The sequence below is a fragment of the Dermacentor variabilis genome, unplaced genomic scaffold (assembly GCF_050947875.1).
Source record: "Dermacentor variabilis isolate Ectoservices unplaced genomic scaffold, ASM5094787v1 scaffold_14, whole genome shotgun sequence".
Lineage (NCBI taxonomy): Eukaryota > Metazoa > Arthropoda > Arachnida > Ixodida > Ixodidae > Dermacentor > Dermacentor variabilis.
Genome location: NW_027460302.1, coordinates 15,710,838 through 15,727,058, shown reverse-complemented (window position 1 = coordinate 15,727,058; position 16,221 = coordinate 15,710,838). Strand labels below are relative to the sequence as shown.

The following is a 16,221-nucleotide window of genomic DNA, read 5'->3' as shown; positions in this document are numbered from 1 at the left end:
TAACTTCGTGGTGCACAACTTGGCTAATGACACTAAATCCTTCAAAAACTAAAGTGATGTCTTTCTCTAAAAAAGCTTCTCGAATTCCAACCTCTTACTTGCTAAATAATACTTCAGTGGAACTTACGACCACGTACAAATATCTTGGAGTTAACTTTCAGTCTGACCTGTCCTGGAATTACCATATTAACGTCACCCTTGCTTCAGCAAACCGCTCACTTGGGTTTCTTAAACGTAACTTGAAACATACCCCATCGCACTTACGTAAACAGGCTTATATAACTTTAATCCGTCCTAAAATAGAATATGCCTCAGCCATTTGGGATCCCGATCAAGTCTACAATATTAAAAACATCGAAGCCCTGCAGAACCGTGCTGTGCGTTTTATTTTTTCGGATTATTCACGTCACACCAGCATCACTTCATTGAAGAATCGTGCTGAACTGCATGTGTTATCATGTCGGCGTAAAATCGCTCGCTTATCACTTCTTCATAAGCTTTACCATCATGCATCACTTCGCGAGGACTTCTTTAGGCCACCCCCTGCCATTTTTCCCCGCCGTGATCACCCTTTTAAAATCGAACGCTTCACGTGTCGCACACTAACTTATGCCAGATCATTCATACCGCGCACCATAACCGAGTGGAATAGCTTGCCATCACACATCGCAACCGTCACCGACATAAATGAATTTCAGAAACTTCTAATCCTTAATGAAAGTGCATAAACCTTTCTTGTGTCATGTCCCACCCCCATTTTTTTCCCGCTAAGAATGATGTTAAAAGATGTTCTTGTCCTCTATGAACATGCATATTGTTTTGGTTATTGTTCCTATTTTTATTGCGGTGTTTTGCCTTTTTCTGTTAAGTTTACGTTTTGTATTGTTTACTGATTTGTTATACATTATTGGTCTGAGTGCTTTCTATGACTCAAATTACCCTCCATTTTTCGTGTGTTTGTGATACGTATTCTCCTTGTTCACTTCTGATTATTTTTACTACCACAATAATCTTAATCGTCTTGTATTATTATCTTTTGTGATTATTGTTTATCAGTCCCCAATTTTTGTTTTCAGTTTACTAATCACTTATTACATCTGTATGCGTTACTGCACCGCCCCCCCTATGTAATACCCTCCTGCGAGAGGGCCTTTAGGGGTATTCTGAATAAATAAAAAATAAAAATAAATAGTTCATCACCACCATGCTGCGGAGCGTTTATCTATCGGGGGGTGCCTCGAGCCCTCCTTTGTTAACGAATCCGGATGGATCGAGACACTGGCGATGAGTACCCACGGATCGTGCTACGCCGCCGCGAGCGGCGAAACACCGCCCCCTGTTACTGCCGCCACGCCGCTGTACGGAAGGCTTGAGCCGTTCGAGGGAGATAGGTCCACCTGGCCAGTTTACGAGGTGCAAGTCCACATGTTCTTCCGGGCAAACGATACCCCCGAGACCAAACAGCGGGACATTTTCCTGGCCAGCTGTGAGACCCGCGTCTTCAGTCTCCTGCTCGACCTTCTCAAGCCAGCCCCGCCGCATGTTAAGACGCTGGGTCAGCTGCTTGCCATACTGCACTCGCATTTCAACCCAGCACCATCCAGGAACGTTTCCGCTTTAACTGGAGCCACCAGGAAGGAGAGACCCTCAGGCAGTTCGTTGCTGCGCTACAAGGGTTAGCGAGTGCCTGCGTTTTCGGGGACCAACTGGACTCGCTGCTCTAAGACGGTTTCGTCTGCGGACGCGACTCCCGGAGCTTCCCGACCCCTCGCTGGATGACGCCGTGAAGACAGTGCTGGCGATGGAAGTTGCCTACAAGGATACAGGCAAGATTGCCCGGGCGACTGGCTCACCATCGGCAGAAGTGGCGGTCAACAAGTTGGCAACAACGGGCAGTAACTGCAGTCGCTGTGGTGATGCCCACTCCCCTTCACTGTACCAGTTCCCTCAAGCACAAGGCTTCACATGCGGGAAAACTTGGCACCTGGCATGGCTATACCGAAGGGGGAGGACGAACAATGGACAGCAGCAGCAGCCTGGTTCAAGCCCAGGCACCACACAAGCCCACGGCCAGGGTTGCCGTCACAAGGGTATGCGGCGGGGGCATGCGGCAGCAGACTCAAGTTCTTCTGTGGCCAGGCTCCACGTCGTGGCCGAGGACCCGCCGATTTTCTACATGTGGCACACAGGCTTTGTTCCGTCGTCTGTGCCGCCGTACATGCTGACCATCGGAGTCTGTGGGCACCCCATTTCCATGGAGCTCAACACAGGGGCCAGCTTGTCTGCAATGGCTGGGAAACTCTTCAAGCGTACTTTCCCCAGCGTGTCCGTCAAGGCATAGGGCGTGATGCTGCGCAGCTCCTCCGGGCACCTCTCCCAGGTCCAGGGTCAAGCACAGGTCAACGTTCACTTTGCCGACAGGGAGGCAACCCTACCCCTTTACTTAACCAAGGGGTCGTCGCCAACACTGCTGGGCCGAAACTGGATTCATGCACTGGGCGTTCGTCTGCCAGAGTGCCAGAAAGCCAGCTTGCATGTTGCGAAAGATGTCCCCAGCCTCCTGACTGAGTTCAAGTCTCTGTTCCAGCCAGGGGTGGACACATTCGCCGGCATAACAGCTGGCATCTATGTACCTGAGGGAGCCCAGCCACGTTTTTTTCAAGCCTCGCCCACTGCCGTTCGCCCTGAAGGACGGGGTCATCCAGGAGCTGCAACGGTTACAGCGAGAGGGCATCCTCGTACCCGTCAAGACGTCTGAATGGGCCGCTCCCATCGTACCAGAGTGGCAGATTACCAGTCCCATCGTACCCTTTGGCGTGGCCTCAGCCCCAGCCAGGCACGTACCCAGGATTTTGGGGGGGGAGGGGGGGGGGCAACCCAAGGTAACTTATATGCAAATGAGAGGGTGGGGTATTTTACTAGTGCAAATGTGAATAATGTCTACCATTTGCCATAAAAACGCGTAAACCCACAAAAAAGAAACAAAATAAGGTGTATTTTACAGGTACACCTGTGCGATACACCTCTCCTTTACTTGGCAAACAAGGTACTACGTCAAATGGACTTGCGCAGGAAAGAAGCGCAGGAAGAACACTGCCAAGAAGAAGTAAAGAAGCCAAAGTGTAAAATAAAGTTTACTTTAGTGGAATACAACTTAAAAAAAACAGCAGTTGGCAATCAAGGCACACAAACCACGCAGAGTTGCGTTACTTCGCCAGTCAATCACAGAATCAAACAAAATCGTCATCATGTAGCCTTTTCAAAATGGCGTCGTACTTGATACCTCTAAAGCGTCTGCTATTCTTGAAAAGTCTTTTCATTGGCGGAAGCAATGAGGTGTGCAACAGACATGGACAAATTGTACGGAGTCTGAGCGTTTCACTCTTCAAAAGTCTGTGGTGCCATTCATTTCACTGCTGAACCAGTTTTACTCATGAAACTTCACTGCCAACTGAAGTGAAACTTGACAATAAATAGTTGCAGCAAACCAAGCATGTTATTTCAGTTCAATAAAGAATTAGGCTTCGGCCATTCCACTATAATAGGCGAGGCAGAAGGTATAAAATTATGTGCTAATAATTTTATTTTTGTGGTTACCGCCTTATTTCGGTAACAGTAAATGTTTGAAGTACGAATTATTTGCATCCTCGCGGAGGAACAGTAGCTGGCGGTTATGAGGGCGTGGGCGGGGCTTCACTGCAGACTTAATTTGTATCCAACTATAGCAGCATTTTTAATTAGCTCTGGAAGAATTCGAGAAATATATATTTAGGGAACAATCACAGTTCTTTTGAATCCCTCTTGTATGCTCTACGAAGCGAAGTGCCACAACCGACTCATATTGTTATTTGAGAAGTTACGTAACGATGCGTGGCTACCAGACCCATATAACCGCATAGGGCACAGGATGCTGCGATTCTAGACGTACTACGCCCACCACGGAAGATTAGAAAAACACCTACATAACCACAGCAGAGAAGTGGCTACGTTAGGTGGCTCGAATGATAACAGTAGAAGCGTCATACAAAATACATGGAACTGTTCTCCACTTCCTTTTTCAGTTCTACTTCCTTTTTAAATAAGAAGATGTTGATCCATAAATATTTTCATAAACAATGGTTAAATTTGATAATTTTCGCTTTCCCTTCCTGTTTGGCTGTTGTCTTGGCTGTCTCCCTTAGTAGATCGCCTCATTTCTCAACTCCTTGCGACTATTGTTTCCAGTCGGCAATTTTGCACAAGAAGAGCTCTACAATTAGCGAAAATCCAGACGAGTTAACGGGTGACAGTCATATTTCCCATGAGTTTAAGGGTTATTGTACGGTTTGATGATAGATGCCATTTCTTATTATTTTATTTTCCACCTTATGCTCTGAACCATATCGCGGGTATATGGTTCCGAGAATCTGTCAGCGTCGCGGTGAGCCGCTATTAGAGGAAATAATGAAACAAAAGGAAAAGTTAAACACAATTGGCGTTTTCTCTGGCTGCAACTCATTCCACGAGCATACACACCAGCTGACCACGAACCGAATCCCTTTCCTGGTCCCCGGATAAGTCTAAACAAAGAAGGTTGAACTAACGAAGCAACAGCGATGCGGGTGACCGTCGAAAAGACGGTGACAACTGAATGCATCTCGAGTTAATCGCGTGGGCACCGAATCAATGAGGAAACTGGCCTTCACACTCCGGGAGATGCTGATAACTACCACTATCCAAAAGGAGTGAAAAAGGCAGCAAAATGTTGAACCGCCGAATAGCTGTCAAGTTTCAACACTGATTTGGCGGCGCTTTAGGTATGCGTGGGAGAAGTGGTGGCGTGGGCGGGGAGGGGGGGGTCATGCATCATAATTTCGGGGGGGGGGGGAGGACCAGGCCCCCCGGGCGCTCCCTTGGGTACGTGCCTGGCCCCAGCCATATTACAGAGGGAGATGGATAACCCCTTCAGGGGCATGAGGCACGTGGCGGTGTACTTGGATGACATCCTAGTTACTGGCAGCAATGACGGGGACCACCTGCTGAACCTGCACAACGTCCTGGCATGGCTGCAGGATGCCGGCTTTAAGCTCAAGCTGGGAAAGCGCATTTTCTTGGCCTCTAGTACTTGGGACATGTCATTTCCTAGGCTGGCCTAGCCCCGGCTCCCCGCAAAGTTGATACGGTGCTCAAGGCACCTAAGCCCAAGAACAAAAAGGAGCTTCAGAGCTACCTCGGCCTCATCAACTTCTACAGGAGTTTTCTGCCAAACCTATCGGAGCATCTTCTGCTTCGAGATGGTCGGCAATGGGTCTGGAAGAAGGAGCAGGACCGGGCTTTCCTGCGCAGCAAGGAGCTAATCACGAAGGCTCCAGTGCTAGTACACTTCGATCCTGCCAAGCCTGTTGCCCTGATCGTAGATGCGTCGCCGCACTGTGTGGGAGCCATCCAGGAACGGCCAGGAACAGCCAACAACGCCCCGTCGTGTGCTTCTCGTCGGCTTCATGCTGCAAAGCAACGTTACAGCCAGCTGGACAAGGAAGGTTTGGCCCTCATGTTCGGTGTCAAACGCTTCCACCAGTATCTGTGGGGCCAGAAGGTCGAGGCGGTCACGGACCACAAGCCGCTGTTGGGGCTGCTGGGGCCTGACAAGGCAGTTCCTCTGCAGGCATCTCGAGTGGTACGCTGGGCCTTGAGGCTGGCAGCTTACAGCTACCAGCTGGTTTATCGTCCAGGAAAGGCCCTGGGACCTGCTGATGCCCTGAGCCGCCTGCCCCTGCCTGAGAAGCCTGATGCTGATCCAGAACCTGCTGAAGTGTTCATGCTGGAGCTTGCGTACCCGGAGGTGCTCTCCAGATCTGCAGTATCGCAGGTGACCAGCCGGGACCCAGTCCTGTCTCAGGTAGTCAAGACGGTATCTCGTGGGGAGGAATTGATCTAGCAGCCCTACAGCCACAAGGCTGCCGAGCTGAGCTTGCAGCAGGGCTGCCTACTGTGGGGTTCCAGGGTGGTGATCCCACAAAGACTCCGGTCTAGGGTCCTGCAGTTGCTGCACGCAGGTCATCCTGGAGTGGAAAAAACCAAGATGGTGGCCTGGTCCCATGTTTGGTGGTCTGGCCAGGACCAGGACATCGCTCACATGGTGCAGAGCTGCCAAATCTGCCAGGAGCATCAGTGGGCCTCGCGTCATGTGAAAATCACCCCCTGGCCATTCCCCCGGAGACCCTGGTCCCGCCTGCATGTGGATTTTGAGGGGCCCTTCAAGGGCCATTACTTGCTGGTGGTGGTGGATGCCTTTTCGAAGTGGGTGGAAGTTCTACCTGTCACCACTCAATCAACAAGCGCGACCACTGCAGCGCTACAACAGGTCTTTGCCGCCCAGGGGTTGCCAGACGTCATCGTGTCCGACAATGGTCCTGCTTTTGCCAGTGGAGAGTACCTGGCCTGGCTGACGAAGAACGGAATCCGCCGGATGATGGTTCCACCATACCACCCTGCTTCAAATGGTGCAGCCGAGCGGGTGGTTCAAACCGTCAAGGACAAGCTCAAGAAGAGCCAGACTGGGGATTTCCGGACGCTGATTACGCGGATACTGTTTCAGTACCAGACCTCGCCCCACGATGTCGGATGGTCAAGACACCCTTGGACGTCTTGCACCCGGACCTCCGATTCACAGTGCTCCTGAACAAGCTGAAGCAGAAGCTGGCTGCTGACCGAGGATGCCATCCCAGGCCTTTGCCGGAGTCGGGAGCTCCAGTTTTCACCAGGAACTTCCGTCCTGGCCCACCCTGGTCCGCCAGACACGTGGCGTCTCCTGCCAGCACCTCATTGCTGTTCATCCGCATGCCAGACGGGGCCACCTGGCACAGACATGCCGAACATGTTAGGCCTCGTCTCGGGACCTGCCACTTCAGAGTTCCAGCCCGCAGGAGGACTAGTGGCAACACCAGTCGCTTCCAGCGGAGCACCGCCCACCTCGGAGGCAGCAAGCGTTGCCAATGGTGTGGCGCCCATTGGGGCCGGTGTCGAGCCCAGCACCACTCACAAGGCCGACCACTGCGCATCCTCCGGATGGAGCAAGGCTGGCTCAGGCAGCACCCGGCATTGCCACACCCAGCCTGTCAACACCAGTTCCCAGGTGGAGTACTCAACGGCGGAAGCCACCGGAGCATTACTCGTCTGGGTAGCAGGCACCGTCGACGTGGCTAGGACGGAGGCAGAGCCTTATGCCCTGAACATGGATGTTTGTTTCTTTTATTTAACAAACAAACTGGGGGTAAGGGGGTGTAACAAGCATGTGACGCCCCCTCGGGCATAATCTTGGTTGGCCCGCCAGGCTCGGTAGGCAACACTGGTCACCGCACCAATTAACACTTACACGTACAGCTGCTCGGCGGTCAGTCATTGTTCATCACCACCACACTGCGGAGCATCTAACGGAAGGCACTCGAGCCCTCCCTCACTCACGAACCCGGACGGAATTGTTTCGTGCCATCATGCACCGTTGACCAAAACAACACCGGTGACAAAAATCATTCTGGATTTTGTTTAGAATGTCTTTTTCACGCTTGAAAAGACCTTTCAGTGCGAACATTGCAAACTCGGGCTGGATTTCACGGCAACGCCCATGCACTGGGAGTCGCATAACACAAGGATCTCCATACTAGCACAAAGTTTCAAGGGCGTTTTGATGGCGAGCGGGCTCATCGCGGCATCTTGCAGAGGCACGTAATCTACGGAGTGCATGGATTCCAATTCCGAAACTTTATGGGCATAACGTTCTCATAAACTTTTCATAGGAAAGATGCATTGACATTTTAAGGTCATGCTTTAGATTTTGAATTCTGGAACTTTGTGGGTATAATGTAGTTATAAACATTTGACGCCAAAGGCGCGTAAACATTTCTAAAGTCGTACACTGGACCATACAATGAGACAAGCCAAATCAGCACACTATCTGACAAGTTGACAAAGCACGCAGCGAGGTGCGATGAGACGAAGTGTCGTGGTGGTTCATTTGTGCCGTCATGTCGCAGAAAAGAATATCAACATTTTTCTTTTTTTTTTTCACGTAGGGAGTGGCATGGATGAGCCGATGATGGTGGCTCACTCTTGTGTGCGCAAGGGAGAAAAGTGGGGAGGAAGCGCGCTGCCTTCCTTCTCGCGATACGTCAGGGGGAGTGGAAGTAGTGGGGGGGGGGGCCTTAGGATTCTGTGGTCTGTGATTGCCCAACATATTTATTTGCCTTGTTTGAGGTATTATATACAGTGACTTTTTCTTAGATATGTAGATTTATTGGAGACTTATACATATATTTAAATATCTTGTTGCGTGGTTTTGCGTATACATGCAGCGAACTTTCTCTCCAGTGACACTTTTTTGCCCTTTATCAAGCTGTGTCTTCACACTTGTACATTCCATTGTACTTTCACATTTACAATGTACAAGGGTGAGTCAAATGAAAGTGAGCCAACCCACCCCGCGCAACAATGGTTTGTTTCATTATCTGTGAGGAATGCGCGTAGCACACAGGCATTTCTCATTTACAAAAGTGACACGCAGGTGTGAGGATAAATGCTCTTGAATGCTCTCACACACTTGGTTGAACATTGTTGCGTGATATAATGGATGCTCCAAAAGTTGAACAGCGTGGTGGCGTGACGTTTTTTTACAGCTGAAAGTGTTTCCCAAAAAGAAATTAGTCGCCGTATGGCTGCCATGCATGTTGAACATAGCATTTCATTTGCCACTGTGAAGCACTGGAGCGAACGGTTCAAAGAAGGGCGTGATAGTTCCAAAGACAGTCCAAGACCGGGCCAAAGCTACCGTGCAATCACCCCCAACGCACTTGCAAAGGTTGATGAGCTGATTGGACAAGAACAGAGGATAAGCATCGATGAACTGGCAGAGCATGTGAACATCAGTCATGGTTCGGCTCACACCATAATTCATGAACAACTTCGTTACCGGTTCTTGTATACGCAATCGATGCCCAAGATTTTGAACCACCGCCAGAAAACGGAGAAGTTTGGCACTGCCTTGACTCATCTGATCCGGTATCACAATGAGGGTGACAACTTGGCTGCAATTGTCAGTGGGGACGAATCATGGGGCCACTATTAGGAGCCCGAAACACGACGGCAATGCATACAGTGGAAACATTCGATTTCACCCCACCCCGCCCCAAAGAAAGAAAAGGCCCTCATTTCCGGCGGAAAGGTGTTCACTTCTTTTTTTGATCGTCAGGGGGCCATTACTGATCAAATGTGCTAAACCTGGAGAGACTGTCAATCGTTTCCAGCATTGTGAAATACCAGATTGGCTGCGTGTCGCAATCAAGAACAAATGACGTGGAAAATAGACGAATGGGGTCACCTTGTTCCACAACGATGCCCGTCTCCACGTTGTTTATGTGGTTAACACAAAACTGGCAATGTTCAAGTGGGAAACACTGAAACATCCGCCATATAGCGCAGACCAGTCGCCTTGCGACTTTCACAATTTGGGGCAATTGAAAAAAAAAAAACAGCTCAAGGGAGCCAGATTCCTGTCGGATGATGACGGGAAGGAGTCAGTTACAGACTTTCTGAAGCAGCAACCCACGGAGCTTTAGGACACGGGAATCACGCAACTCGTTAGTCAGTGGGACAAATGTCTCAATGCTCATGGAGACTACTCTTAAATAAGGTGCCCCGTTTGTCATATATTCGCATTGGCTCACTTTCATCTTATTCGCCTTCGTATGTCTTGCAGAACTCCTGCTTTCTATATATACTCGCTGTTGCAACTATACTTTCAATGCAATTACTCACTATACATGACCGTTGACAGCTCTACCTGTGCAATACATTGGAACGAAGGACAGCGTCATTCAGATTTTACCGTGGCCACTGCATATGCACAAAAATGTAAACAAGGTTCTCGACTGACAAAGTTTCGTTAAAGTATTTGCCCTCGACTTCTTCATATCACGGTCTTTACATTTTTCCTATCAGCGGCATGCACTGCTTTGCTGGTTTCAAATTGATATAGTTATAAAGTTTGTGTGATATTTTCTTTATTAAATAAACACAAAACATGGAAACATCTTTATCAGTTATTTCGGGCACAATTTTTGGGATATATGAGTATATTATTTTATGAGAAAATACATATTTCACTTGTTTTGACAATGCGTAGCATTCAAAAATTCGTTTGCAGCATCTTTGACAATTGCAATGCAGGTATTATTCACGTATTTGATCCCTCGACAAATTCTATAAGGAGGAGGCCGAGCTACAATGTGAGCTCCCCCACACGAAAGAAATTTCTGGCTACGCCACTGGTTACATCCACCAGGGCATCCAACCATAAATGCCACTTAAGCATGCCGTCCGACAACTCCGGTCCCATCTGTCAGTGCCAAACTTTTGGCCCTACGAGACGCAACAAACTTGGTGACAGCTACTTCAGCGCCGCTGACATCGATTATATTAATACGCACAGGCATATTGAAAGAAGATTCGGAAGGTATACAGACGAAGTACACCAACTGACTGCAGAGACGATACAGTGGATTCCCCAAGACACTATTTCTGCCCACGTACAAGCTGACACTGCCCACAGTGAACTGCCATCAACTTTGGGGGCACTTTTTTCCAAGTAATCCCCAGAGTGATGTCCTCCACAGCAAGGAGATTCTCCGCCGCACCATTTAATTTGTGGAGGAGGTGCTGTTGCAGAAACTTGGTGTGGGGGCGCCACTTACCCCATCCTCGCCACGCCTAAGTGGGTCAATTGTGGATACCTTCCCATATTGCTCAGCTCGAGCGTTCGCAGCTACAATCAAATGCCTGCTGCTGTGGATACCGTCCCATATTGCTCAGCTCGAGCGTTCGCAGCTACAATCAAATGCCTGCTGCAGACATGCACTGGCCTAAACCAGATCCGGCAGCGCTACCAGTGGCCCTTCGTCCTGCAAGACTGTGGGACCAACCATCGAGCACTATTTATGCACCTCGCCGAAACCGGCCTACATCTATATATTTAACAGTTTATGCCGTTGGGCAAACTTTTTGAGAAAGAAAGAAACACTCTGCGGCCTAGTTTTACTTTCTTCAACAAGGCTCGACATAAAGTCATTGCGACAGCTCCATGAACGCAATGAAGCAGGCAGTCTTATAGCGGCTGCTTGTATAATTCCACATGTCATCATTTTTAGAAGCCTGATTCATTGATACTTGCGTAGTCATTGAAAAGCAACGAACTTTGCTACTGCAATACATGTAGCGTGCGTGCGTTGTTCATTGCTGTGTGACGTTGTACTATGCACTAGTTGTAACCATGTTGCGTGGTTTTCTATGCATCGCCACAAAAAGCCTGCCACGGCCGCCTGGTTCTGGTCAAGCTGCAGTCGCAGCTTTTGGCCCGCCTGACCAATAAAGCTAATTGATGTCCTTTTCCCGAGTCGTTGTGCATGCACGTTTGGCCATGTCGAGCTCGACATTCCGCGGCACGCTATCGGCAGTCGTTCGTTGCGAGGAACGCCGTTGTGTGATGGCTGCTGAGGTGTGCCTGCCGAATAGGCCCCCCTGTTTTGCAACGCTGCAGGACAGAGCTGGCAAAGCGCGGGTACGCGGAGACTGAAGTTCGCGAGCCTCGGTCACTCAACAGCGCGGGGCTCGTGTCGCCCGCACCGCGGCCGCGATCGCTGACACCAAAGGGCTTCCATGCGTCTGGTCATGACGCGACGGCCACTGTACTTCTCCGAATAATTCAATCAATAAACTAATACTAATATATGCACGCAAAAAAAGTGGAATGAAACAGCAACCAGCCATTACAGCACGATCAACGAAGCACGTGTACGTACATAACCGCGCTGTTTCTGTTTCATGAAATTAACTGAAAGGCATCATGCATGTTCTCCCGCCTTGCTCTCACTTCTAAAGTCTTGCAATTATTGAATATTAATTAGCCGCGCACCAAAGCACTGCCTAAATGTGCAACCCCGCAGCACTAAGTATGCGCTTGGTTTACGTGCTTGGGAGCTTATAAAGAAAAGGCGTCTGCAACGGACAGCGCAAGCCTCTCTGCAAGCATACTGCCAAGCACGCTACGGCGATCAACGAGCCTCTCACAGTTTCGTTTGCCAGCTTAGCTCGACGCCAGCTGGAAGAACAATCGCGTCTGTTTCGCCTGCTAGCAACCCTTGCTTTCTCGACGTCCGTTTTTCCCGCGCGTCTTACGAAGGGGGCTCGCCGTAATGAAATAAAATAAAAATGACACGAAGCCGTGCCCAAGTATTCCGTGAAGGCCCGAATGCACGTCCGTTCCCGCCCAAATCACGCAAAGACGAACGCTTTTTCCGGCGGTTTCATCCTTGAGGAATGTGCGTCGCCTACGCGATAACGGAGGCGGTCGCGCGTGAGCTTGTTTGAACATAGCGGGAAAGCGGAGAGCACCGTCTCGCTGTTTCTTTCCAGGTCCAAACGACGCGACGGGGTCAGCGGGCACCCCCAATTATCTCGCGTCGAATCGGGCTTCAGTGACCTACTTGAAGATAACGGTGAGATTGTTTCAGACAACTGCTACTTGGGTCATCGCGGCTTCGTAGTCATCTGCGGGGGCTTCCCGTATCCAGGATGACATACATATGCGCAGACATCGCGCAAGCAATCAACGGGATGCAAGTACGATCCGCAACTCGCAAACTCTCGGTAAAGATCGCTGTGGTTTCGGTACAGTGGTTTCTGCAAGCGTAGCCCGCAACACAATTTATTCGAGCGGAAAGTCGTTTGCGAGAGTCGCGCACAGTAGCTTGAACGCCATTTGGAAGTAGACGGGTTGATCCGCCTGATGCGACCGTTTCACGCTCCCGAAGGAACGGAACGTTGAAAGCTGCTGCGGAATTCGCGAGGTGGATTCCGGCGCACCGGATCAGGCTCCCAACCAAGCGTTTAATCCGACGTTAAGCGGACGTTTCAATCGGCTTAGTCCTAGCGCGGTATCGGTGGGGCTATATGCAAAAGCGCGAAACCCACCTGACAGCCGCCGACGGTTTCGCCCGTTGAGGCGAGCCGGAGAGTCTTCCATGCTCGTCGCCGTTTTAAACGGCGCAGCATCCCAACACCCGACGCCTGGCTTTCATAGCTGCCGGTGTCGTCCGGAAACCGCAGTATCTACTCGAGAAACTTGTAGAGTCAGCGGGCACGCCAAGAACAGCAAACACACACACACACGCACCACCGCTGGCGAGTAAGCCCCTCGCTGCACGGCCGACGTTCGCAGTGGGGCAAACAGCGAACGGAGTCGGAAAAGCAACCGAAGACTGCAGAGATGACAGACTAGCCCAATCCACACACCGAGTTCGCACGAATTCTCCCTACCGCGTGACATCTAGCCCCATTGACTTAGCTACAACTTAGTTCACATTTCGCACACTGCTAAGAAACAAGGCATATGCAATTACAACCTAGCGCTGCTTGTAATCCTAACAGGTGCCTTCTGGGGTTCCTAGGTGTTCTTACAGCGCCACCGCAAAGTAATACTGCACGCAAGTTACTATGACCTCCTGGATTCAAAATACCGTTGCCAATCTTGGAGGCAATACAATAGAGACGGGCAAAATGCGCATTCTCGGCCTGCGCAGTTGCGGTATTGTGTACTGGAATAGTAGCGGTTGTCGCACTATATTCAACTGTGCGCAAATCGGCAAACCAAATACAAAACCAGCAAAACAGCGCTGCACAATTTCCGCTTATTCGTCGGGCCGCGTTTCCTGCTTAATCACTTCCTTTCCGCTATGCCAACACTGTGCCGTGTCTCTGAACAACGCCCTTTCTACGCAGCTTGCACGAATTTATCGATCATGTCTTTCTGATAAGCACACAGCTGCGATGCGATCTTTGTAAATGGAACACGCGTCTTGCAGCACGCAGCGTGTTTCGTCTGCTACATTTGCCGCCTCCACGGCTGGCATTTACAGACACCGTTCACAGCAAACTCTAATGTATGAAAATGCTTTATCAATATAAAAGGTGCCCTCGAGCGGCGTTTACAGATAAGTAAATATCAGCAATGCTATTTCTTTTGTGTTGAAGGAGCAGTAAAATTTATTACGTATAGCAACTAGTCGACGTCTTATCTCAAACAAGACAAGGACATCCGCAGGACATCCTCGGGAAGTACAATTGAGTACGTTTGGACGTCCTCACATGAGTCTCAAAACATCGCTGGACCGGCCTTAGCACATCCTCAGGACGTCCTCAGAACATTCGAGGATCTTTTCAGTACGCGTTCAGGACATTTTAAATACCTGGCCATTCGCTGCGTCCAGTGAAAATCCATGATTTTATTAACGAAAGTAAGTTGTTTTCCATACAAGAAGTGAGAAAATGAAACTTAAAACAACAGCATGCACTTACTGCTTGAGAGAGCATACTTTTGAGCCCTGTTGCAGAGGGCCACACGAAATGAAGTGGTGGGCACATATAGTGTTAGGAACGGCCTGAAGAGGTGCCGACATCAGTGGCGTAGCTAGGTCATCTGGCACCCGGGGCCCATAGGTCTTCTGTCACCCCCCCCCCTTCCAGGGTGTAGTCGAGGAAGGCGAGGATATCGACAATTTCCGGGTTTCAGCACCAGTACAGCCGCCTTGGATACCGCGCACGTCGCCCGGGTCCCCCTCTCCATCGCTTTCTTTCCCAGAGATCGCGAATGCAGCAGGTATTGGCGGCGAGGAGTTACGGAGTCGCCATCTATCGGAAGCGCCTCGCTGGCGTAGTATGACGGATCACGCGGCGCGCTCCCTCCTAGGTGTTGCTGTCAGCGCTCACTGAAAACACCACGCGGGAGCTCTCCCGGACATTTCTGTAAGTACTTTTGAAACGCGAGAAGTTTTTTACAGTCTAAATAATAATCTTGGGCAAACTGAAAGCACAGAATCGTTTAGAGACGCTATCTCTTTACCGAATACGTAGAGTGAACACCACTGTGCACGGTCGCCACGATGGAGTCTCCCGAACCGGCTTTTTGCGTGAAAGATAGGCAAACGCTGAGAGCAAACTATGTGAAATATGTTCTTATAGTGTTTGTATAACTAAATGGAGCGTAATAGAATGAAGCCTCAATGCAGCGATCGCACAGCTTCGCAGCGACCGACTGCGCGTCTGCATGCTTGTCCGCGTACTGTTTCGCTTTCGCCATGTACGCGTTTTCGCACCTTGCCATGAGCTTCAGGCCGTAGAATATGAACATTTGACAGTATACAAGCAACCATTGTCGCGTGGGCGCTATCAGAGCAGTTCAAAAATAATTTCATTGTAGAGACTTCGATGCCTACGGGGACTGTGATGTGCCGTCGCAACGATTCAATCTTTTTTGTTTTCTAAATTATTGGACGTTTCAATATTATTTCTCGAGTTGTGTCGCACTATATGTTTATCAGTGTTATCAGCGTGCGATTTCCCGCTGCTTCTTTTTTTGTAATCCAGTGCATTAATTCATAACACAAACATGATCATATGCCATGCTTCCTTTTTAATGTGCTTCTTACCGCTCTATTTCCCCTCCAGTGAACTTGCAAGTATCTATGGCATCGACAAGTTCATAGACCAAGCCGTCATGACATTAGTCGCGCAGCGGACTCGGGCGAGCATCTCAGTGCGCGTTTTCCGAACATCGCAGACCCACGCCGTAGCAGAAATCTTCCTCGCCTCTGTGCTTGCTGGATACTCGAGTTGTAGCCTATGACTGTTTGCCGGTTTTATGGTTCGCGAGCCAAGTTTCACGCAGCTTCTTGTCCTGCGGCTACTTGTGAATAAGGCTTACACCGGGCTCCGTTGCGTACGTCTGGCACAGCGGCACCGAGCCTACCATGCTGCGCGCCTTCAAAGGCAGTCACTACCTATTGTAGTACTTTCAATCGTTGTAAAGGAGACACTCGAAGCGGGAAAATCTCACCACTAAATGAGGACCGCAGCGTACGAGGGAACTTAAACTCTCGTTTTCCGCTCGCTTCGGCGCTCCCGAAGCAGCCGACGAGGCCGCTATGTCCACGTGATCCCTAATAGCACTTTACGCCGACGGTGGCGCCAGCTTTTCCAGTGGTGCAGCTCGAGGCCAGTACACGCTGTTTTTTTCTGTGCCAAATAATACAGGGTGCTGCACTGATAACTTGTGATAAGCGCATGTGCACATCTTCTGTCAAACTGTAAGGCTTGGCAACCAATACAAATGCGGCATCGTAGAAAATGCGGGTCACG

At 49.9% G+C, this 16,221-nt stretch overlaps 1 protein-coding gene across 3 annotated transcripts in view; it reads right to left on the bottom strand.

Annotated features, from left to right (window-relative positions):
• The window catches only part of RhoGAP68F (Rho GTPase activating protein at 68F), a 230,520-nt gene extending 217,165 nt beyond the window's left edge, over positions 1-13,355 (bottom strand). Inside the window, exon 1 of one of the 3 annotated variants that reach the window (XM_075677914.1) lies at positions 13,000-13,355. In XM_075677914.1, coding sequence (XP_075534029.1) covers positions 13,000-13,051 — 52 coding nt within the window. In that variant the 5' untranslated portion in view covers positions 13,052-13,355. The remainder of the gene's footprint in view (positions 1-12,999) is intronic. The other 2 variants (XM_075677915.1, XM_075677917.1) reach the window with 2 other exon arrangements.
• Between the last annotated feature and the right edge of the window lie 2,866 nt (positions 13,356-16,221).